This window comes from Gigantopelta aegis, chromosome 11, assembly GCF_016097555.1.
Source record: "Gigantopelta aegis isolate Gae_Host chromosome 11, Gae_host_genome, whole genome shotgun sequence".
Classification (NCBI taxonomy): Eukaryota; Metazoa; Mollusca; class Gastropoda; order Neomphalida; family Peltospiridae; genus Gigantopelta; species Gigantopelta aegis.
The window spans coordinates 25,123,781-25,148,180 of NC_054709.1; the positions used below are offsets into that span (position 1 = coordinate 25,123,781).

General features: G+C 38.8%; 1 protein-coding gene across 1 annotated transcript in view; it reads right to left on the bottom strand.

Moving 5' to 3' along the window:
* LOC121385168 overlaps positions 1–19,550 on the bottom strand; it is a 30,762-nt gene extending 11,212 nt beyond the window's left edge. The window contains exons 1-4 of the mRNA XM_041515715.1: positions 19,398–19,550; positions 14,173–14,266; positions 13,002–13,126; positions 6,490–6,705 (exon numbers count right to left, since the gene is read on the bottom strand). Of these exons, the coding sequence (XP_041371649.1) occupies positions 6,490–6,705; positions 13,002–13,126; positions 14,173–14,266; positions 19,398–19,497 (535 nt within the window). The 5' untranslated portion in view covers positions 19,498–19,550. The remainder of the gene's footprint in view (positions 1–6,489; positions 6,706–13,001; positions 13,127–14,172; positions 14,267–19,397) is intronic.
* Between the last annotated feature and the right edge of the window lie 4,850 nt (positions 19,551–24,400).

Here is a 24,400-nt window from a genome sequence, read left to right on the forward strand (position 1 = left end):
CATCAGGAGAGCGCTTTTCCACTGGGCTATGTCTCGCCGCCATTCTCAGACAAAACATATGGTTAAACAAAGTGTATGGATCTATAAAACCAGGGCGAGACGTAGCCCACTGGTAAAGCGTTCGCTTGATGCGGTTGGATTGGGATTGACCCCCGTCAGTGGGTCCATTGGGCTATTTCTCGCTCCAGCCAGTGCACCATGACTGGCTTTAACAAAGGCTGTGGTATGTGCTATCCTGCATATAAAAGATCCCTTGCTTCTAATTGAAGAGAGTAGTTCATGAAGTGGCGACAGCGGGTTTCCTCTCTCAATATCTGTGTGGTCCGTAACCATATGTCTGACGCCATATAACCGTAAATAAAAGGTGTTGAGTGCGTCGTTAAATAAAATATTTCCTTCCTTCCCTTCTATAGAACCAATATTGCACTAGGGCTCGAACTTAACAACGGCACCAACAGCAACTGCTGTCGTTGAGATATAAATTGCTGTGGGTTGGGAGCACCTCAATGATCGCAAAATGTTTACACCTGGTGTACATTAGCTGGAAGTATATAACATTAATACATTTAAAATAGGTCTACATCAGGGTCTGTACTTCACGGTCACCCGTATCACGTGTCGCCCGCCTAGCGACCGAAAATTACTGCATATTGTATTACGTATCAAAATACAAATAACTAATGTTTATAAGAGATCGGAAAGTTATTTTTTGATTATTTTCAACTGGTTTCATATTAGCATCTGCGCAACCAAACCCATATAGGACATAATAGCGACCATTTTCCCAGTCTATCGAACAGTCTAAAACCATTCGGAATGCCTCGGCCGGGTTTGAATATGTATTCGAAAAACATTGGCCACATAAATGTATTCGTAGGATCAATCAGAACACCTCGGCCATGTCCATCTACTTTCCATTTAGTTACAATCGGAACAACTCGTCACATTCCGCTATGCTATGATTCGCAAAAAGGTTTTGTTTATGAGCCTGAGATTTTCTGTTGTTACATTGTATTGGAACATTTTCGTCAAACATGAAACAAAATTAAGTGTACGAAGTAGAGAGCAGAGTAGGGCCATCCGTGGCTACGACATGAAGACAGGGAAACTGTTTTGTAACATTTGTGTACAGCAAGAGGTGACTCTAAAAGCAACATGTTCACAGTGCAGGGGACAATGTCAGTATGTTTGTAAAGGGATGTTACACAATGAAGATGGAAAGTATAAAGATATGTAATATAAATTATGATAAGTAATCTGTAATTAGCAACCACAATTATAGGCTTTGGACTGATTTGGACTGATATTTGGGTATGTGGGGTGGGAACCCATTTACCACTAGATTTTGAGAGCAAACCCGCCGTCGCCACTACATGGGCTACTCTTTCCGATTAGCAGCAAGGGATCTTTTATTTGCGCTTCCCACAGGCAGGATAGCACAAACCATGGCCTTTGTTGAACCAGTTACGGATCACTGGTCAGTGCAAGTGGTTTACACCTACCCATTCAACCTTGCACTCACTCAGGGTTTGGAGTCAGTATCTGGATTAAAAATCCCATGCCTCGACTGGGATCCGAACCCAGTACCTACCAGCCTGTAGACCGATGGCCTAACCACAACGCCACTGAGGCCGGTCAAATGCCTTAATTGTCCCCTCCTTTAAGTTGCAGTCTGTAGGCCATTTTCTGTTCTTCTTTTTTTTGATATTGCGATTACAACTTAAATATGAACACCAGTCAACAAAATACCCGGGACATGTTCGATTGTCATGCTACTATGTCCTAGCATTCACAAGATCAAGATATATAACCAGGGGTGCAGAAAGTACTCGCCCACTCGCCAAATGTGAATAAACATTCTGACGGGACAAGTTAAAAAATGCAACTACCAGTCCAATGGGTGATCTGTCTCTTTGATTTTGTTTGTAACGTGAAGTTGATCACTTGCCAGGTGTTCATAATAATGTTTTGTCAATATATATATATATACATATATGAAGTGAAGACACTGTATATTATAATATTATTAATAATATATTATTTTATAGACTGGCGCGTTAGTAAATTGTAATTGGTTCTGTTCCGGTGGGCTAGTGAAATATGTTCCATTTCTGCACCCCTGGATGGACAACTTGTGTGAATTTTAACAAAGCTCTGTGTTTACGAAGATCGGTGCTCTATGTTTACAAAGACCGGTCGCATCTCGAATGCAGTCGAGAATGGATTTTACGTCGAGAATGGGTTAAACTGATGCTCACATGTCTTATTCAGACCCCAAAGTAAGGCACGCACAATAGATCAGGTTTCCTATCAGTTACGGTGTTGTATTTTTCCATAACAGAAAAAAAGAAATGTTTTCTTTAACGACGCACTCAACACATTTTATTTACGGTTATTTGGCATCAGACATATGGTTAAGGACCACACAGAGTTTGAGAGGAAACCCGCTGTCACCACTACATGGGCTACTCTTCCGATTCTTACTTGCGCTTCCCACAGGCAGGATAGCACAAACCATGGCCTTTGTTGAACCAGTTATGGCTCACTGGTCGGTGCAAGTGATTTACACCTATCCATTGAGCTTTGCGGAGCACTCACTCAGGGTTTGGAGTTGGTATCTGGATTAAAAATACCATGCCTCGACTGGGATCCGAACCCAGTACCTACCAGCCTGTAGACCGATGGCCTACCACGACGCCACCGAGGTCGGTTTTCCCGTAACACATACGTTGTTTGTGATAATGTTTTTTTTTGCACTGTATGGTACTGTAACAAACAAACATTCTGAAAGTACAGCTAAAGCAATAATAGTCCCCTACCATGTCCAACAAATTTTTGTATCTCCTAAATTCAAGGCCACAACTCTATGAAAAATGGGTAAATCGTCATAAAAGTCAATGTTGAGATGTAACAATTCCTGATGAAGCTATGCACAAAATGTAACCCAATATCTCAATGCATTATGAACAAGCATTCTGCGAGTACTGCTAAAGCAATACATGTCCCTTACTGCAGGGCTTCTAGATTATGGTAGCCCCACTCCCATGGCTAGTGATATTCAATGTTGGGCTAGTAAATAACTACTATTGCCATGCAATACAGGGCTTCTAGATTATGGTAGCCCCACTCCCATGGCTAGTGATATTCAGTGTTGGGCTAGTAAATAACTACTATTGCCATGCAATACAGGGCTTCTAGATTATGGTAGCCCCACTCCCATGGCTAGTGATATTCAGTGTTGGGCTAGTAAATAACTACTATTACCATGCAATACAGGGCTTCTAGATTATGGTAGCCCCACTCCCATGGCTAGTGATATTCAGTGTTGGGCTAGTAAATAACTACTATTACCATGCCCACCAGGGCTTCTAGATTATGGTAGCCTCACTCCCATGGCTAGTGATATTCAATGTTGGGCTAGTAAATAACTACTATTACCATGCCCACCAGGGCTTCTAGATTATGGTAGCCCCACTCCCATGGCTAGTGATATTCAGTGTTGGGCTAGTAAATAACTACTATTACCATGCCCGACAGAGCTTCTAGATTATGGTAGCCCCACTCCCATGGCTAGTGATAGTCAATGTTGGGCTAGTAAATAGCTACTACTGCTATGCCTGACAGGGCTTCTAGATTATGGTAGCCCCACTCCCATGTCTAGTGATAGTCAATGTTGGGCTAGTAAATAGCTACTACTGCTATGCCTGACAGGGCTTCTAGATTATGGTAGCCCCACTCCCATGGCTAGTGACAGTCAATGTTGGGCTAGTAAATAGCTACTATTGCTATGCCCGAAGTCTAGTGAAAAAAAAGGTGTCAAATGTTGCAGTTACGTCTATTTTGTAAATATGAATATCATACCCCCACCATCCAATGTTAGTATTTTAAAGCTATATCTCTCTTTAGGTGACATATATCCAATGTTTACTATTATTTAGTAAAATTGTATAACTCAAAGTAAAGTAGGGCTAGTGAATTTTTAATCATGGCTAAAATCACTGATCCCATGGCAAGTGGATTTTATAAGAATTCTAGAAACCTTGCCTACTGGGCCCAATAATGTTTTGTGTCACCTAAATTCAAGGGTCAGACCTCTTTAAAAAGCAGGTAAATCACCATGAACTTGATCTGATTCAGTAAAAGTATATGTCAATATCTTCAGGCACTGCAAAACAAAAGTCTAGAATTTCTTTTTTTTATATATTTCCTAAGTTCAAAAATGGATAAATCACCATGAATGTGACACTTGATGTGTAACCATTCATGATAAAGCTACAAAATTTCAGCTCAATAGCTCAATATTTAAGGCATTCTGAAAAAGAAAACAAAAAACTCTCTGAAAACTGTAGTCAGAGATGAAACCTATTGACTATAGTCACCTCCAGTTGGGACTTAAAAAAACCCATCAGGAATACAAAGTTTCTCCTTTGTTCAAGGGCCATAACTCTGTCAAAAATGGCTCAAACGTCAAAATTAATCTGTAACAGAACGTGATAAAGCTATACACAAAACTTCAGCTTACTATGTCAAGGCATTGTAAAAAAAATCCTCCAGAAAACTATATGATAGATAGACGGACAGACAGACAGACAGACAGACTGACTGACTGAATGGAGATGAAACCAAGTCCTCTTCAGTTGGATTTGTAGGGGACTAATAACATATTTCTAATCACATTTATTTTACTTCTTTTTATGCAGAACATTCTTACTGATACCATTTTAATTGATTAAGATCCAATCTGATTAAAATTAACTCTACTGGGTCTACCAGTAGATCTAACAGCATTGCGTGGACTCCCATGTCCAGGTGACATTTCATCTATAAATATCAATTTAAATATCGACCAATTACACTTTGCCTTTTATAGTGTTATTCGGGAGCATACAAATTCTAAAAATATCGGGCGAGACTATTTATGCAATAAGCGAACTTGTTGGTCAATTTCAACATTGAAAAAACAGGGGGAAAAGTGCAGTAATAAACTCTGGATTGTATACTAGTATAAAAAGATTTTATGGCTATACCATCACAGGTTTTTTTCCGTCCTGAAACTAATTTTATATAAAATTTTATATTGCAATTAGTTTCCGGCATACTTTATAATTTACCCGAATCATTTCGTATACCCTCGACATAATCCCGAATGTTTTTAAATTCTTTTCAAATCACTAGCATGATTTTGCAAGTAAGGTTTTGATTTGGTCGAATGAAAGGTTAATTGGACATGAGCTTTAATGGGCTGCTGTTAAATCCACATGTGATAGTGGAGCTAATTTTAATTAGATTTATTAAGATCTTGCATGATACTGTGGAAATTAAATAGGTCCTATTAAACCTACATCGTCTTTGCCTTCTACTAGTTGAAATTTTAAAATTGGAGTACTTAGTAACCTATAGAGATTATTATACGAGCTTGTATCATTGATGGTGGTTCCACATCAATACAATACAAAACAATAACTTACTGTCTGCACAAGCTTGCATCACTGATGGCTGTTCCACATCGATACAATACAATAACTTACTGTCTGCACAAGCTTGCATCATTGATGGCTGTTCCACATCGATACAATACAATAACTTACTGTCTGCACAAGCTTGCGTTATTGATGGCTGTTCCACATCGATACAATACAATACAATAACTTACTGTCTCCACAAGCTTGCATCACTGATGGAGGTTCCACATTAATACAATACAATAACTTACTGTCTGCACAAGCTTGCATCACTGATGGAGATTCCACATCAATACAATACAATAACTTACTGTCTGCACAAGCTTGCATCACTGATGGAGGTTCCACATGGATACAATACAATACAATAACTTACTGTCTCCACAAGCTTGCATCATTCATGGTGGTTCCACATCAATACAATACAATAACTTACTGTCTCCACAAGCTTGCATCACTGATGGAGGTTCCACATCAATACAATACAATAACTTACTGTCTGCACAAGCTTGCATCACTGATGGTGGTTGCACATCGATACAATACAATACAGTAACTTACTGTCTACACATGCTTGCATTATTGATGGTGGTTGCATATCAATACAATACAATACAATACCTTACTGTCTGCACAAGCTTGCATTATTGATGGCAGTTCCACATCGATACAATACAATGACTTACTGTCTGCACAAGCTTGCATCATTGATGGCAGTTCCACATCGATACAATACAATACAATAACTTACTGTCTGCACAAGCTTGCATCATTGATGGCGGTTTCACATCAATACAATACAATAACTTACTATCTACACAAGCTTGCATCATTGATGGCGGTTTCACATCAATACAATATAATACAATAACTTACGGTCTCCACAAGCTTCCATTATTGATGGCGGTTCACCCATGCAGGCCACCCAATACAAAACAATAACTTACTGTTTCCACAAGCTTGCATCATTGATGGCGGTTCCATATCAAAACAAAACAAAACAAAACAATACAACACAACAACTTACTGTCTGCACAAGTTTGCATCATTGATGGTGGTTTGCACATGTTACGGTCCATCCCAATGGACGACTCGAGACAGGCCCGTGCCTGTACGATACATTTCTCTGATAATCTCTTCATGGGGACGGGCTTCGCTAACATGTTCTGGTGAAGGGCAGACAACCCCATCGGTCCACCACTCACCCCCGCCATCTGTAGTTCCTTCGAGTCATCGGGACTTCCTGGCAACGAAATATGTATAGAAATTTTTAAGTATGTACTTTGACACTAATATGCTTACACATTTACACACACACACACACACTGTAAAGGGAAATATGTTCATGACAAAAATTCACATGCAAATTGTGAAATCGTAATTCCCCACAAAAATAATTCCCATCAGTAAAGAAAGTATCACCGAAGGTCAGTAACGTCAATTAGCCCAGACAATGCATCATCGTTCAGCTACAGGACATAATTTTAACCACTGATTTTGCCCCATTTTTTAGTTTTCCCTCCAAATGAAAGAGTAAGTCACACGACTCGCACAACTCCCATAAGTTAAAAGGGGTGGGACATAGCCCAGTGGTAAAGCATTCACTTGATGCGCAGTCGGTCTGGGCTTGATCCCCGTCGGTGGGCCAGTTGGGCTATTTATCACTCCAGACAGTGCACCATGACTGGTATACCAAAGGCCGTGGTATGTGTTATCCTGTATATGGGATAGTTCATATAAAAAGATTCCTTGCTGCTAATCGAAAAGAGTAGCCCATGAAGTGGCGACAGTGGGTTTCCTCTCTCAATATCTGTGTGGTCTGACACCATATAACTGTAAATAAAATGTGTTGAGTGCATCATTAAATAAAACATTTCCTTCCTTCCTTTCTTTCCCATGAGTTAAAGGTCAACTTGTGGAAACATTACAAGTTAAAAGTTTGTTTTGTTTATCAACACCACTAGAGCACACTGATTAATGAATCATCTGCTATTGGATGTTAAACATTTGGTAATTCCGACATGTAGTCATCTTTCCATTAGCAGCAAGGGATCTTTTATATGACTTTCCCACAAACAAGAAAGCACATACTATGGCATTTGATCAGTAGTGGTGCACTGGTTGGAATGAGAGAAAAAAACCTATCAGTTAAATGGATCCACCGAGATGGTTCGATCATGCAACGCAATCACCAATAGGCGAGCACTCAACCAACTGAGCTAAATCCTACATCCATATTAATACAAAATAGGACGACTGCCTGGTATTGACATTTAATACAAAATAGGACGACTGCCTGGTATTGACATTAATAGAAAATAGGACAACTGCCTGGTATTGACAATTAATACAAAATAGGACAACTGCCTGGTATTGACATTAATAGAAAATAGGACAACTGCCTGGTATTGACATTTAATACAAAATAGGACGACTGCCTGGTATTGACATTAATAGAAAATAGGACAACTGCCTGGTATTGACATTTAATACAAAATAGGACAACTGCCTGGTATTGACATTAATAGAAAATAGGACAACTGCCTGGTATTGACAATTAATACAAAATAGGACGACTGCCTGGTATTGACAATTAATACAAAATAGGACGACTGCCTGGTATTGACATTTAATACAAAATAGGACGACTGCCTGGTATTGACATAAATACCAAATAGGACAACTGCCGAGTATTGACATTAATACAAAATAGGACAACTGCCTGGTATTGACATTAATAGAAAATAGGACAACTGCCTGGTATTGACATTAATACAAAATAGGACGACTGCCAGGTATTGACATTAATAGAAAATAGGACAACTGCCTGGTATTGACATTAATACAAAATAGGACGACTGCCAGGTATTGACATTAATACAAAATAGGACAACTGCCTGGTATTGACATTAATACAAAATAGGACGACTGCCTGGTATTGACATTAATACCAAATAGGACAACTGCCGAGTATTGACATTAATACCAAATAAGACAACTGCCTGGTATTGACATTAATAGAAAATAGGACAACTGCCTGGTATTGACATTAATAGAAAATAGGACAACTGCCTGGTATTGACATTTAATACAAAATAGGACAACTGCCTGGTATTGACATTAATAGAAAATAGGACAACTGCCTGGTATTGACAATTAATACAAAATAGGACGACTGCCTGGTATTGACAATTAATACAAAATAGGACGACTGCCTGGTATTGACATTTAATACAAAATAGGACGACTGCCTGGTATTGACATAAATACCAAATAGGACAAATGCCGAATATTGACATTAATACAAAATAGGACAACTGCCTGGTATTGACATTAATAGAAAATAGGACAACTGCCTGGTATTGACATTAATACAAAATAGGACGACTGCCAGGTATTGACATTAATAGAAAATAGGACAACTGCCTGGTATTGACATTAATACAAAATAGGACGACTGCCAGGTATTGACATTAATACAAAATAGGACAACTGCCTGGTATTGACATTAATACAAAATAGGACGACTGCCTGGTATTGACATTAATACCAAATAGGACAACTGCCGAGTATTGACATTAATACCAAATAAGACAACTGCCTGGTATTGACATTAATAGAAAATAGGACAACTGCCTGGTATTGACATTAATAGAAAATAGGACAACTGCCTGGTATTGACATTAATACCAAATAGGACAACTGCCTGGTATTGACATTTAATACAAAATAGGACGACTGCCTGGTATTGACATTAATACCAAATAGGACAACTGCCTGGTATTGACATTTAATACAAAATAGGACAACTGCCTGGTATTGACATTAATAGAAAATAGGACAACTGCCTGGTATTGACATTAATACAAAATAGGACGACTGCCAGGTATTGACATTAATACAAAATAGGACGACTGCCTGGTATTGACACTAATACAAAATAGGACGACTGCCTGGTATTGACATTAATACCAAATAGGACAACTGCCGAGTATTGACATTAATACCAAATAGGACAACTGCCGAGTATTGACATTAATACCAAATAGGACAACTGCCTGGTATTGACATTAATAGAAAATAGGACAACTGCCTGGTATTGACATTAATACAAAATAGGAAAACTGCCTGGTATTGACATTAATAGAAAATAGGACAACTGCCTGGTATTGACATTAATAGAAAATAGGACAACTGCTTGACATTAATAGAAAATAGGACAACTGCCTGGTATTGACATTAATAGAAAATAGGACAACTGCCTGGTATTGACATTAATAGAAAATAGGACAACTGCCAGGTATTGACATTAATACAAAATAGGACAACTGCCTGGTATTGACATTAAAGGGACATTCCCGAGTTTGCTGCATTGTAAGATGTTTTCGACTAATAAAATAGTTCTACGATTAAACTTACATAATAAATATATTTTTTTGTTTAGAATATCAGTGCCTGCATATTCAATGTGTTTCTGGTCATCTTAATATTTCTAAGAAGCCCAAACTGGATTTTGTCTTCAAATAATTTCGTACGTACGAAAAAACTATATTTTAGGAAATAAGATGAAATTTAACTACAAATATTACAACGATCAGAAAGACGTTTAATATACAGCCACTAATATTTTATGCACCAAAATATATTTGTAATTACAATCGTTAAAAAGTTTCTGTTAGTCAATAACATCTTAAAACGTGCAGCAAACTCAGGAATGTCCCTTTAATATAAAATTTGGATGATACGGTATGGACAAAATTGAATATCACTAGCCATGGGAGTGGGGCTACGATAATCTAGAAGCCCTGTCTGGCATGGTAATAGTAGTTATTTACTAGTCCAACATTGAATATCACTAGCCATGGGAGTGGGGCTACCATAATCTAGAAGCCCTGTCAGGCATGGCAATAGTAGTTATTTACTATCCCAACATTGAATATCACTAGCCATGGGAGTGGGACTACCATAATCTAGAAGCCCTGTCTGGCATGGTAATAGTAGTTATTTACTATCCCAACATTGAATATCACTAGCCATGGGAGTGGGGCTACCATAATCTAGAAGCCCTGTCTGGCATGGTAATAGTAGTTATTTACTATCCCAACATTGAATATCACTAGCCATGGGAGTGGGGCTACCATAATCTAGAAGCTCTGTCTGGCATGGTAATAGTAGTTGTTTACTAGCCCAACACTGAATATCACTAGCCATGGGAGTGGGACTACCATAATCTAGAAGCTCTGTCTGGCATGGCAATAGTAGTTGTTTACTAGCCCAACACTGAATATCACTAGCCATGGGAGTGGGACTACCATAATCTAGAAGCCCTGTCTGGCATGGCAACAGTAGTTATTTACTATCCCAACATTGAATATCACTAGCCATGGGAGTGGGACTACCATAATCTAGAAGCTCTATCTGGCATGGTAATAGTAGTTGTTTACTAGCCCAACACTGAATATCACTAGCCATGGGAGTGGGACTACCATAATCTAGAAGCTCTGTCTGGCATGGTAATGGTAGTTATTTACTATCCCAACATTGAATATCACTAGCCATGGGAGTGGGACTACCATAATCTAGAAGCCCCATTACATCTAGAGTATGCACACAATCAGTGTTCCTCGACCTCGGACCACCTACTCAATATGTGGCTATTTGAAAGTAATCTCGACTACTACTTACTAGTCTAGCATATTTTCAGTTTAACTTATTTTCGTGCTTATGTCCAAATAGGTTCAAGCACACTGTCTTGGGCACACACCTCGGCTATCTGGGTTGTCTGTCCAGGACAGTGGGTTAGTTGTTAGTCATTAGTGAGAGAGAGAGAGAGAGAGAAGGGTGTAGCGGCCTTACACCTACCCATTGCTCAAGTCGTTAAAACTTGCTATGGGTGGGAGCCAGTACCGAGCTACAAACCCTGAACCTACATGTCCAATGTGAGGATTATTTTTTCCTTTTCACTGATGGTGTAAACGCAAATTTATTTCTCATGAAATCCCTAGTTTGAGGCGCTAATCATGAAATATGAGTGTGTGAAAACATTTCCCTTTACAGCAATTCCTACTTTTACTCATGTATGTTAATGGGCAAATGGTGAATATAATGGGTGTGATTGGAGAATTACAGAAACTGTTTCATTTTATTTATTTTTTAACATCCACTCTTCCCCATCCCCTCCACAGACACCTAGAAATGCCAGTCAAACAGGATAAATATGTGCATAATAATGACCAAATCAATGAAGGAAAAGAAGGACATGTTTTATTTAATGACACACTCAACACATTTTATTTACGGTTATATGGCGTTGAACATATAGTTAAGGACCACACACATACTGAGAGGAAACCCGCTGTCGCCACTTCATGGGCTACTCTTTTCGATTAGCAGGAAGGGATCTTTTATATGCACCATCCCACAGACAGGGTTATATATACTACGACCTTTGATATGCCAGTCATGGTGCACTGGCTGAAACGAGAAATAGCACAAATGGGTCTACCGATGGGGATCGATCCCAGACCGATTGCACATCAAGTGAGCGCTTTACTAATGGGCTACGTCTGACCCATCTGAATGAATGATGTTTAATGACTATACAGCATGAAAATTAAATCGGCTATTGGGTGTCACATGTGATATGATTACCAGTAAAGTTTGTTTTGTTTAACAACACCACTAGAGCACATTGATTTATTAATCATCAGCTACTGGATGTCAAACATTTGGTAATTTTGATATTAATCTTACAGAGAAAACATGTTGCATTTTTTTTCCATTAGTAGCAAGAGATCTTTTATATGCACCATCCCACAGACAAGACAGCACATACCACAGTCTTTGATATACCAGTCGTGGTGCATTGGCTAGAACGAGAAATAGCCCAATGGTCCACCGACGGGGATTGATCACAGACCTACTGCCCATCCAGGGCTCCGGTCCACGAAGTGATCTTAGCCCTAAGATCAACTTAAGTGCATAGGGTAGCTATGTGCTTAAGGTAATCTTAGGGCTAAGATCGCTTCATGGAACGGGGCCCAGGCTCTGTATTCATAAACGTACTTAAGTCAATGTACGATACCTAAATACATACTTAAAGTACATAGATAAGTATCATACATTGACTTAAGTACGTTTATGAATAAGGAGCCAGGGCCAAAAAGAGGGGGGAAAATCCGCCCAAAAGAAATTTACTGGTTATTGATATTGATGTTCAAGTATGTAACCTCCATGAAATGGATGCAAAAATGGTATTTCAGAGCCTCTACATTTCAAAATTTCCTTGAGGGGTGGCGTGGGAACATGTCCCTGGACCACCTATTGTCTTGCGCATTCCATGCTCATTCGTTCTAAGAATTCATCTGTCCCCCCCCCCCCCCCCAACCTACAAAAAATCCTAGCTATGACCCTGACATCAGGTGGGCACTTTACAACTGAGCTGTATCCCCGCCCCATGAAAGAATGAATGCATGTTTAATGAATATTCAGCATGCAAAATCCATCATCTATTTGGTGTCAGACATGAATAACAATTACCATTAAGTGCACAATTGTTGTAGTAGTCTTTGTTGACATCAGCGACTGTGGAATCAGCCGCAGCGATGCCGTCACTGTTGTGGCCATTTTGTTTGATTAAACGGAAGATCAACTTGCTACTCGACCTAGAGAAAACACAAAACAGATGAAAGCTCAATGAATCCATAAATCACATGACATTGTGTACTAAAAATTTCACATGAAAATATCAAAACTAACCCTAAAATTCTTTCAAAAAGTCCCATTATCATGAAGGATGTAGCATTTTTTTAAAAAGCTTTTTATAGGCGACTACAACTATTTTTCAGGCATGAGGCTTGCAGATGTGAGAACTTTGTGACATAATACACATTTCAAATGCCCCTTTGACAAGAACCTAATTCGAAAAAGAAAGAAAGAAAGAAACGTTTTATTTAACGATGCTCTTAACACGTTTTATTACACTGTTATATGGCGTCAGACATATGGTTAAAGACCACACAGATATTGAGAGAGGAAACCCACTGTTGCCACTTCATGGGCTACTCTTTTCGATTAGCCGTAAGGGACCTTTTATATGCACAATCCCAGACAGGATAGTACATACCACAGCCTTTGTTAAATCAGCTGTAGAGCACTGGCTGGAACAAGAAATAGCCCAATAGGTCCACCAATGGGGATTGATCCTAGACTGACTGTGCATCAAGCGAACGCTTTACGACTGGGCTACGTCCCACCCCTTGAAGTGGGTGAACATGAAGATAGAAAAAAAAATAATAATAATCTTTTATTTAACGACGCCACTAGAGCACATTGATTTTTTTATCTTATCATCGGCTATTGGACGTCAAACATATGGTCATTCTGACACTGTTGTTTAGAGGAAACCCGCTGTCGCCACATAGGCTACTCTTTTTACGACAGGCAGCAAGGGATCTTTTATTTGCACTTCCCATAGGCAGGATAGCACAAACCATGGCCTTTGTTGAACCAGTTATGGATCACTGGTCAGTGTATGTGGTTTACACCTACCCATTCAGCTTTGTGGAGCACTCACTCAGGGTTTGGTGTCGGTATCTGAATTAAAAATCCCATGCCTCGACTGGGATCCGAACCCAGTACCTACCAGCCTGTAGACCGATGGCTAACCACGATGCCACCGAGGCCGGCAATGAAGATAGAAGTACCATACCTACAGAACTCTTGATTGTTGTTTGCGTTACTAGCTGCGACTACGTCTTTCTCAAGCTGTGCACATTCTGCCAGACATTCCAGAGCACCGACTCCTAAAACATCCAAATGGTACATACATTATTTTTATTCTTAATATACGATACTGACGATACCAAGACACACGAGGGTAATAATCTCTTTACAGGGCTTCTAGACTATGGTAGCCCCACTCCCATGGCTAGTGATATTCAGTGTTGGGCTAGTAAATAACTACTATAACTAGCCCAACAGCTAGTGGAAAAAAAACCTTGTCAAATGCTGCATTTACATACATTGTAAATATGAACATCCTGCTCCCTCTTTCCACCCCCAACAGGGTTGAAAAAAATCATGATTTTTTTTTTTTAATTAAAAAAATCTGATTTTTTAAATTTAAATCAGATATTTTTTAATTTAAATCAGATTTGATTTTTTTGATTTTTACTTTAATTTGGAGCTTCTGAACTGAATACTTGCTCCCTATTAAATACACAATTTGGAAGCTTCATTGCATTCTGAAAGGAAATACCTCGAACATCTAGAAATGAGGCAACAAAATGCATTTTGGGGATTATTGAGTTAATGTTTAAGTACTTGGTGTTTGGCCGGGATGGCTATATAAGGTGATTTGACATGTGAAGTCATCTGTTAGATCTGACTCTTGATCATCCCCAAATTCGTCCAATTTACCACATTGAAGCAGAGTGGCTTCACTTGACACCTTCTATTGTGTTGATCTCCCAGGATCATCCCAACCATAGATTTGGGGGAATTGTCACTGATCAGTATGACTTGTTAGACTACATGGTGTTGAAATCTAATTGCAATTCAATTATAAATATATGTAAAAATAATTATCTAGCGTAAGTAACAATTGATTTTAAATAACGCTTAATTTTTTGTACTGCAAGTTAACTGATAAATCACATGTTTACAAAATAATCAATAAAAATAAATTCAATAATCATAAAAATCAAATGAAACATAATAAAAAAAAAAAAAAATATCGAAATCATAATTATTTGGATTTTTTTTGCAGTGATTTAAATCATGATTTAAATCAAACAACTCTGACCCCCAATCTATGGGGTTTTAAGCTTCATATCCTTCTTTAGGTGACATATCTGATTATTACTATTAGTAAAATTGTATTTATTTAAAGTAGGGCTAATGAATTTTTAATCATGGCTAGTACATTTTTAAAATCACTGATCCCATGGCTAGTGGATTTTTATAAAATTCTAGAAGCCCAGCTTTATTATATAATCTCAAGCTTAACACATGTTTTTGTAAACTGTACACTCAACTTTAATTCCAGTCAGACATGACTAGATATTCAAATGACGTAAGAATATGTAGCGCAGTGTCTTTTTGAATGGAATGATGTCAAACTCGAATGACATCAATTTGGATGTCCATACATCAAAATAAACTAGTGCATTTAATGTTGAACAGCTTTCAGTGTCAAAATGCCATTGAAATGTTTTTATTTGATGATTATGAATGCATACGTCAATCATGGAGAGTCACCTTAGTATGTTTGCTTAAATGTCAATAAACCTAGTGCTGCAGTGACCTCGATTAATTTACATCTAATTTGCAAAGTTATCAAATTCTTAAAGTATGTGATGTGAAAAATATCACATACTTTGATTGCACTGAAAATGTAAGATATTATGATAAATGCAAGGGTTTTTAAGCTATATCTCCCTCTTAGGGTGACATACATGTATCTGATTATTACTATGAGTAAAATTGTATTTACTTAAAAGTAAGGCTAGTGAATTTTTAATCATAGCTAGTGAGATTATAAAAATTCTAGGAGCCCTGAGATGTGTATTTGATCTCAACGCATGGACCATTGAAACAAAGCACATGCTACCATTAGTGGTAGGAATTGGTTGGAGTTTCATGTTTGATGATTGGTTAGTTGAACCAACCAATCATCAGTTATAATCGGTTGTTAAACCTTTTTCTACTCAAGGTTAAAAATATATAATTTGTTTGCTTACTGACACCAATAAGGTATCTAATGGATACAAAAGATAAGAATAAAAGTGCCTACTTATGTACAAGTAAAACACATAAAATAAACTTTCTTTTTAAGTTAAAGGAAGAACTACTTGTTCTCTTTCACAAAAATCATCATGCTCACCTGTTCCTTCGTCAAATAAATTTAAAATAAATTAAGACAAAATTGATTTAACTATTTTTATAGTAGGATATAATGTATATTACACTGGTGTAGGAAATGGGGGACAAGGGAGGCATGTGCCCTTCCACTTTGTAGCAGCAATGGTTTTTATATATTTATAAATGTATTTATGTGTAAATGTGTGTGTGCCCCCCACCTTCCTACACTATTATATTATGTATAAATTTATGCAAAATGGCAACACTTTATAAACATTATATTTTGCATATCAATCTGCAAATAATACAGTTGAAATTTGTAGTTACTGTTTTTATAGATACCATTTGGATCACTTCAGCAATTTCTGTAGCATAAGTGGTATGTGTATGCTCGTTTATAATTGATTACCAGAAATTGTATTCAATTAGTTGGAATTTGGATTTTACCAACCAATTTTCGATTATTCAAATTAATTGGACCACCACTAGCTACCATACTTTATTTTTTCCAGCATGTTCCAGGAAACGCAGGGATTTTTAAAAAACATTTAAGGATCTTACCAAGAGTAAATATAAGCTGTATTATGTTATACAATCATATACCATTTATTACACATGAAAGTGTTATGCATACAGTACAATGTATATATTTTTGGAGTGATCATACTTGGTCAACTTGTATTACTTTGTAGAATTGTAACTTGCATCACTTTGCAATTTATTTTTTCTGAGCTGTAAAGCCTGATTTATTATTTATTTCAACATATTTCCATGCTTACCGGTATATCCAATTAAGGTTCAAGCACGCTGTCCTGGGCACACACCTCAGCTATCTGGGCTCTGTCCAGGACAGTGAGTTAGTTGTTAGTTGGTTAGTGAGAGAGAAGAGGATGTAGTGGCCTTACACCTACCCACTGAGCCCTTAAGAACTCGCTCTGGGTTGGAGCCGATAACGGGCTGCAAACCCTGTACCTACCAGCCTGTAGTCCGATGGTTTAACCACTGCGCCCGGTGCCTGATTTATACTTAGGTTATGGCAACGTCAGTAGTGTTGCAATGAGAAGCATTACCACTAGTGTTGATGAGCAGGGTTAATGCAAATTAAGTATTGTCGGTTATTTCTTTTACATTCATCGGGATATCAACCAAAAAAATCACCTGCAAACTGTTTGAATCGACAAAGCCGTTCTCACATAAGTTTGTGGATGACTGTTTTGGTTCATATGCTGATGAACGTTTACTAAAAGAAATAACAGACAATACTTACAATTAAATTTGAAACATACTTACTAATACTAATAACATTAAAAGTTCATATTTTATTTTAAATTCTGTTTTTGGTTAAAACAATAACACTCAGTAAGACAAATTACCAATATAAAATGATGTCATCAGGTATGACCTTCTCTGATGGTGTAATTTTTACATTCATCGACAAATAAACTCCTGTTGCTACGTCTGGACCAATGGGATGACGTTTATTGTAATTACAGTGTTCGAGATTAACGGTATCCCAATATCCCGGGGATACCAGAATTTAATTTTGGATACCAGACTTCAAGAACCCAGTATCCCACTGGGATGCAATATAATACTAAATTCTCAGGTGGCATACCAGATTTTGAAATGTTAGTATCCAATTGGGATACTGGCCAAGAAATTTAATCTCGAACACTGAATTAATGTGATGGAAATTTAATTATTGCAACATCAATTAATACTTTATGCGATCAACCTCCCTGCAAAATGGTGCCAACTGTGTACAGATTTATTCCCAGATTCAGAATATAATGACAAAGAGAATGCATATCAACTGTGTATACCATTTAAAGGAAGGAAGGAAATGTTTTATTTAACGATGCACTCAACACATTTTATTTACGGTTATATGAAAGAAAGAAAGAAATGTTTTATTTAACGATGAACTCAACATTTTATTTATGATTATATGGCGTCAGACATATGGTTAAGGACCACACAGATTTTGAGAGGAAACCCACTGTCGCCACTACATGGGCTACTCTTTCTGATTAGCAGCAAGGGATCTTTTATTATATTTTTTCGTGTTTTCTCTTATTGCAATATTGTTGGTTTTTTAGAAAATATTATTCGGGCTGTCACCACTTGCCTGGATGGCAACTAAAAAAAAAATTAAGCGCAGACACTGGGAATGTGTGCACAATTTATGCAGGGAGGGGTCTAGAGATAGTGCTGAGCAAACTTTATGATGGGTCATCATACTCCCCAAAAACATTAAATATTATAAAAAGATAACATTTGTTTTAGCAGTGATGTTTTGACCCATGAACCTCTCCCCCCATCCCCCCTCCCTGCACACCAATCTGACAGAATTCTTGAAAATTTCCTGTGTCATCTGTATGGGATTATTTAATCATATATATAATTTGGTTATAATACATTTTTTGTGGGGATATTATTTATAATTATAATATGCTATAATCTTTAAATTTCTCAACAAAAATTAAATAATTTCGTAGTCATTATGCAAGGTTTGGTGACTGCCCACTTTAATAAGATATTTGTATTTGATAGGTTTTATGTAAATTATTGAATAAAATAAATGTTTTTAAATCACTACAAATTCTAGTATTTAAATGGGTTCTTTTTAATGTCATTTCAATATTAAAATTCATTAAATATCAATTCAGCATTTACAATTTTGGTGTACATTAGTCCTGGTATACATATACTTATATTTTGTTATTTATTTACATCTGTCAGAATTGAGGTTGTTTTGTACAACATCACCGACCTGCCAACCATTATGGCAATAACCAAGGCCTTGTGACCCAAGCTGTGATGATCCCATATCAGTTTTTACGAATAATGCAAAAGTTCCACTAAAGGCACAATATAGGTGGGCCAGAAGCAATCAATTAAAGTACGAAGTGTTTGATTTTGTAACAAGCGGTGATATTATGGTGGTTAGTGGGACGGTTACGAAGGTTATGTTCAATTATATAACTGAGCACAATGTGAGATGAGAAACCAAAATGGCCACTGTCCGAGCTGACGGCCGGAGAATAGGGGGTACACTTTTTGACCGCTTACCATAACTTTCGTGTGCCGTGCGTTCCCAAAAACCCGGCAAACTGGACATCATAGATGTGTCTATTGGTCCCTGGAAATCACAGAAGTTTCCGTCGGCCATATTTCAAAAGAAAAGCTGGTTTTGTTTGGTCGAAAATATGGCTAGAAACAAGATGTTACGTCATGGCGCCCTGACATAAGTCCGTGCGATGCCTGCGCAATGGGTGTAACCACTAATCCTAGAGGGGTTTCGGGTTGTTGTTTATATATAATTTGTAATTCTGTAAATGCCATAAATTTTAATTTTTTACTGTTCAGCAAGTTTTGAACAGTCAAATATGATATAAATTTGTCACTGTTTAAACTGGTTTAATTAATTAAAGTCAATGTCTCCTTGATGAAATTCTCAGTGGGCGATACCAAATTAATATCACCCTTTAGCGACTGACCGCTTGACCAATCACGTGATTACATATTTCCACAGATGGCGCTGTTTTATGTTTCTTGTGGATGGGAACGTGGAATATAAACAAGCGGGTGCACTCGCGACCTGTGACACCTATTGATTTTGCTTACCTGGGTTAATTACTTACCTGACAGCCAATCAGTGGGGGTGTAAGAAATCCATTTCATATTAAATAGATTGGTTAGAGAACCAAATATGTTACTTTGGCATCTTTATTTTTAAAGGGGAGGGATTTAGTTCAGTCGGTAGAGCGCTCGCCTGAGTAGTTCATTAAAAATTACCAAATGTTTAACATCAAATAGCAGATGATTAATAAATCAACCGGCTTCAATCGTGGTTAAACCATCGGACATACGGCTGATAGGTACTGGGTTCGCAGCCCGGTAGCGGCTCCGTAGTTCACCAAGGTAATAAAGATCACAATAATAAATATCGTGCCAGAGACGTCTGTCTTGATGAAAAACCAGCTCCGATCCAAACCGAGTTTGAGGGGCCGGACGTAGCCCAGAGGTTAAACGCCCGCTCGATGCGCGGTTGGTCTGGGATCGATCCCCGTTGGTGGGCCCATTGGGCTATATCTCGTTCCAACAAGTGCACCATGACTGGTATATAAAAGATCGTGGTATGTACTGCCCTATCTGTGGGATGGTGCATATAAAAGATCCTTTGCTGCTAATCGAAAAGAGTAGCCCATGAAGTGGCGACAGCGGGTTTTCTCTTTCAGTATCTGTGTGGTCTTTGACCATATGTCTGACGCCATATAATCGTAAATAATATGTGTTGAGTGCGTCGTATCATAAAATAAATCTTGTTTGCCCCTTAGGGGATAGCCCATCGGTGGTAACAGCGGGTTTTTATTGTTCTCTTCACCATACATAGCCGTAGTTTTAAAATGAAAATACACGAAAACGTTTCAGTCTAGCTAATTTTGCCAGAATATCTCTATCGTTTTTGCTCGAATTTAATTATTTTCTTCAGCACCGGAAGGGGGAGAGGAGCAGTTTGCTGATGGAATGATGGAAATTTTACATGTTAAAAAGGTCTCAGATTAGCACATTTTGCCCGAATATCTCTATCAGTTATATATATATTCTTTATTCCTCTGAAAGAGAGTTGTAACAACAAAACAACATATATACAGATATACATCCACATAAATAATGACAGCACAGAGACAAACAAGTATACATATTAGTGACAACTACAGAAAAGAAAGAAAAGAAAACGATTTACATAATAAACATATAATATTAAATGTACTTTACAACTGTACGTGCACACAAGGTGTACCGTTTTGCTGTGCCCTGTATCTCAGTTATTAATGAACGTGTTAAAATATGTTTTACTTAATAAATATATGAATCCTACGACAATCTCAACGTATGATTTCGTGGTATCTTTATCAAGGTCTCAGGGCGGATGGTAAAAAAAAAAGTAAAGTTTGTTTTATTTAACGACGCCACTAGAGCACATTGATTTTTAATCTTATCATCGGCTATTGGACGTCAAACATATGGTCATTCTGACACTGTTTTTAGAGGAAACCCGCTGTCGCCACATAGGCTACTCTTCTTTACGACAGGCAGCAAGGGATCTTTTATTTGCGCTTCCCACAGGCAGGATAGCACAAACCATGGCCTTTGTTGAACCAGTTATGGATCACTGGTCGGTGCAAGTGGTTTACACCTACCCATTGAGCCTTGCGGAGCACTCACTCAGGGTTTGGAGTCGGTATCTGGATTAAAAATCCCATGCCTCGACTGGGATCCGAACCCAGTACCTACCAGCCTGTAGACCGATGGCCTGCCACGACGCCACCGAGGCCGGTCAGGGCGGATGGTAAGACAGTAATTGGGTAATAAACGCCTCGTCTGAAATATAATGCAATTCTGTGCTTAGTGGTGCACTGGCTTGAGCGAGAAATAGCCCAATGGGCCCATTGACAGGGATCGATCCCAAACCGACCGTGCATCAAGCGAGCGCTTTACCACTGGGCTACGCCCCCCCCCCCCCCCCCCGCCCGACAGGGACGAAGCCCCTGGTTGTGTAGTACAGCCCAACGCCGGAGCAGCTGTCAACTACGCCAACCGGGGAGAGGGGGGGGGGGGGGGGACGTCTGCACCGGTACGACCGCAATCGTGGTAGCTTCCACTTCAACATCGTGGAATCCCGTACCGGTGCGCCGATCGAGTACCATGCTGACGATGCAACACGAAGGTGTATATGTAGCACTATACCAATTAATTTCCAGCTGGGTCGAAGTTCAAGGTGCATAGAGAAGTTAACACCACAAGTCCTGTGATTGGTTGTAAAAAAAATGAGTTTCATCTGGGCTAAAAATGTATACAATTTTAATTAATCTAGTACCACTGTGTCAAGTAGCCTTGTGCTTGGAACATGTATGGGGTACATGTAAAAAAAAGTACTAACATTTTGTGCGAAACTAGGGGTGTTGTAAAAACATCTGGTTATACCGAAAATTAGCCATGAAAGGTACCATTTTCTGCAGCTAATACTTTGAGGTAGGGGTTGTAGTACTGATATTTATGGGTCATAGTTTGGTTGATATATTGCATATAGTGTTTTTAAACACAAACGTTAACATGGTCGCCTATGGGATTTGAATTGGTATAGTCCAACCTATACCACACACCGTCAGACCCACGACATGCTGCGCAGGGTGTTCGTGCGCAGCTCTACAGGGACATCGTCAGCCGGTACCAGAGGGAGTTGCGTCACGTCGCCAGCTTTGACGCTTGAACATGACCCCCTAGCCCTTAGGGCTACCCCTAGGTTCGTATAGCGTCGGTACATTTAGGCTAAAATTGAAAAATCAGACAACTTTCGGCTGAATCGTTCAAAATTAGCGTTCAATCACCAGACTTTTTTCGGACATAACGCAACAAAATTATTTCAACTTGTTGCCTCAATTCTCCTGAGAACTTTCAAAATTTGCCACCGCTTCTTTCGCCTCGTTTATCCCGGCCATAACAACCGGTCTTCATTGCTCATTTAGTGCTAAAGTCGTAAGCGAAAGTCCCGCCTTCCCCTCCCCACCCCTTTCCTGGCTTGCTTCGCAAGAACTTGCGCCCACGACAGGTATGCGCTACAACAGCTTGTGAATTCACGTTGAGCCCTTTGACCTGACCTGACCTGACATGACCTGCTGTTCCCACGTCATTAGTGCATAGTTTAATAGGAAGATGGGGTCCCCATGCATACTGTTGAATCTCTGCTACCATCCTATAACCTGTGTTAAAGGCGCAGACTCTAGTTTCAGCCCGTAAAAAGTTAATCTACAAACCTGCACATGCAGTTGGATAAAGTTATAACAGAGAAGCTAAAGTCTGTGACGTTTAAACAGGGAAATACTGTCTACAAATAACTGGAACTTGTCTCGGTAACTAGGGGCGGGAAGTGGTAAAGCGCTCGCTCGATGCGCGGTCGGTCTGGGATCGATTCCCGTCGGTGGGCCCATTGGGCTATTTCTCGTTCCAGCCAGTGCACCACGACTGGTATATCAAAGGCCGTGGTATGTCCTACCCTGTCTGTGGGATGGTGCATATAAAAGATTCCTTGCTGCTAATCGAAGAGTAGCCTATGAAGTGGCGACAGCGGGTTTCCTCTTGCAATATCTGTGTGGTCCTTAACCATATGTCTGAGACCATATAACCGGGAAAAAAATGTGTTGATTGCGTCGTTAAATAAAAAAGAAGGCCGATGACTTAACTACAACACTACGAAAGCCGTAGTGTTTCGCAGTACATTATTTAAACAGGCCAACATGCGACCATACGCGAACAAGGGGGTGGGGTGGTGGGGGCACCTATAGTCCGTCCCATCCTCGATTTTTTTTGGTGTAAATAATTTAAGTTTGATTTGACATTAGAATAAAAGTAAAAGTGTTTTGGAAATAACAAAAATATACTATTTTTGTGTGCAATTTAAAAATCAATCGGCTGAGAAATAAATAACTTATAGTAAATTCCATAGTATGAAAAAAAAATGTATTCCCTGTGGGAGACCCTACAGTACTGGAGCAAATCCTCACATTCGGGCAAAATGTGCTAACCTTTTTACCATGTATTTCCATCATTCTACGCATGTAAACATGCAGATTGGTTCATTTGCAACCACTTTATAGCTGTTTGCCAGTAATAATAATACGAATAAATGTTATTATCGGGCGTTTTCGTTTAATTCGGGCAAAAATCAGCCTCCCCCCCCCCCCCCCCCCCCCCCCCCTTCCCCCACAAAAATGGAAGCCCGTATCAATGCGACCCACTCGGAGTGTTTTGCGCTGGCTACAATATCTATTACACCATCTTCATAAATCAAGGCTAATATTCGTTCCTCGTATTCAGCCTTGATACATGTCGTCAAGAAATCGTGCCACAAAATGCTTAAATGTCATTGGATGCGATGAGATCTGATTGCAACGAATCGCAACGCTCCTTATAGATTCCCTTGTTATTGTAAACAAAGATGGCAGTCAGCGTCCGTGGAAACGTGTCGTGTTTGTCACGATATGTTAAAAAAAAGGTTTCGGCGGTTAATT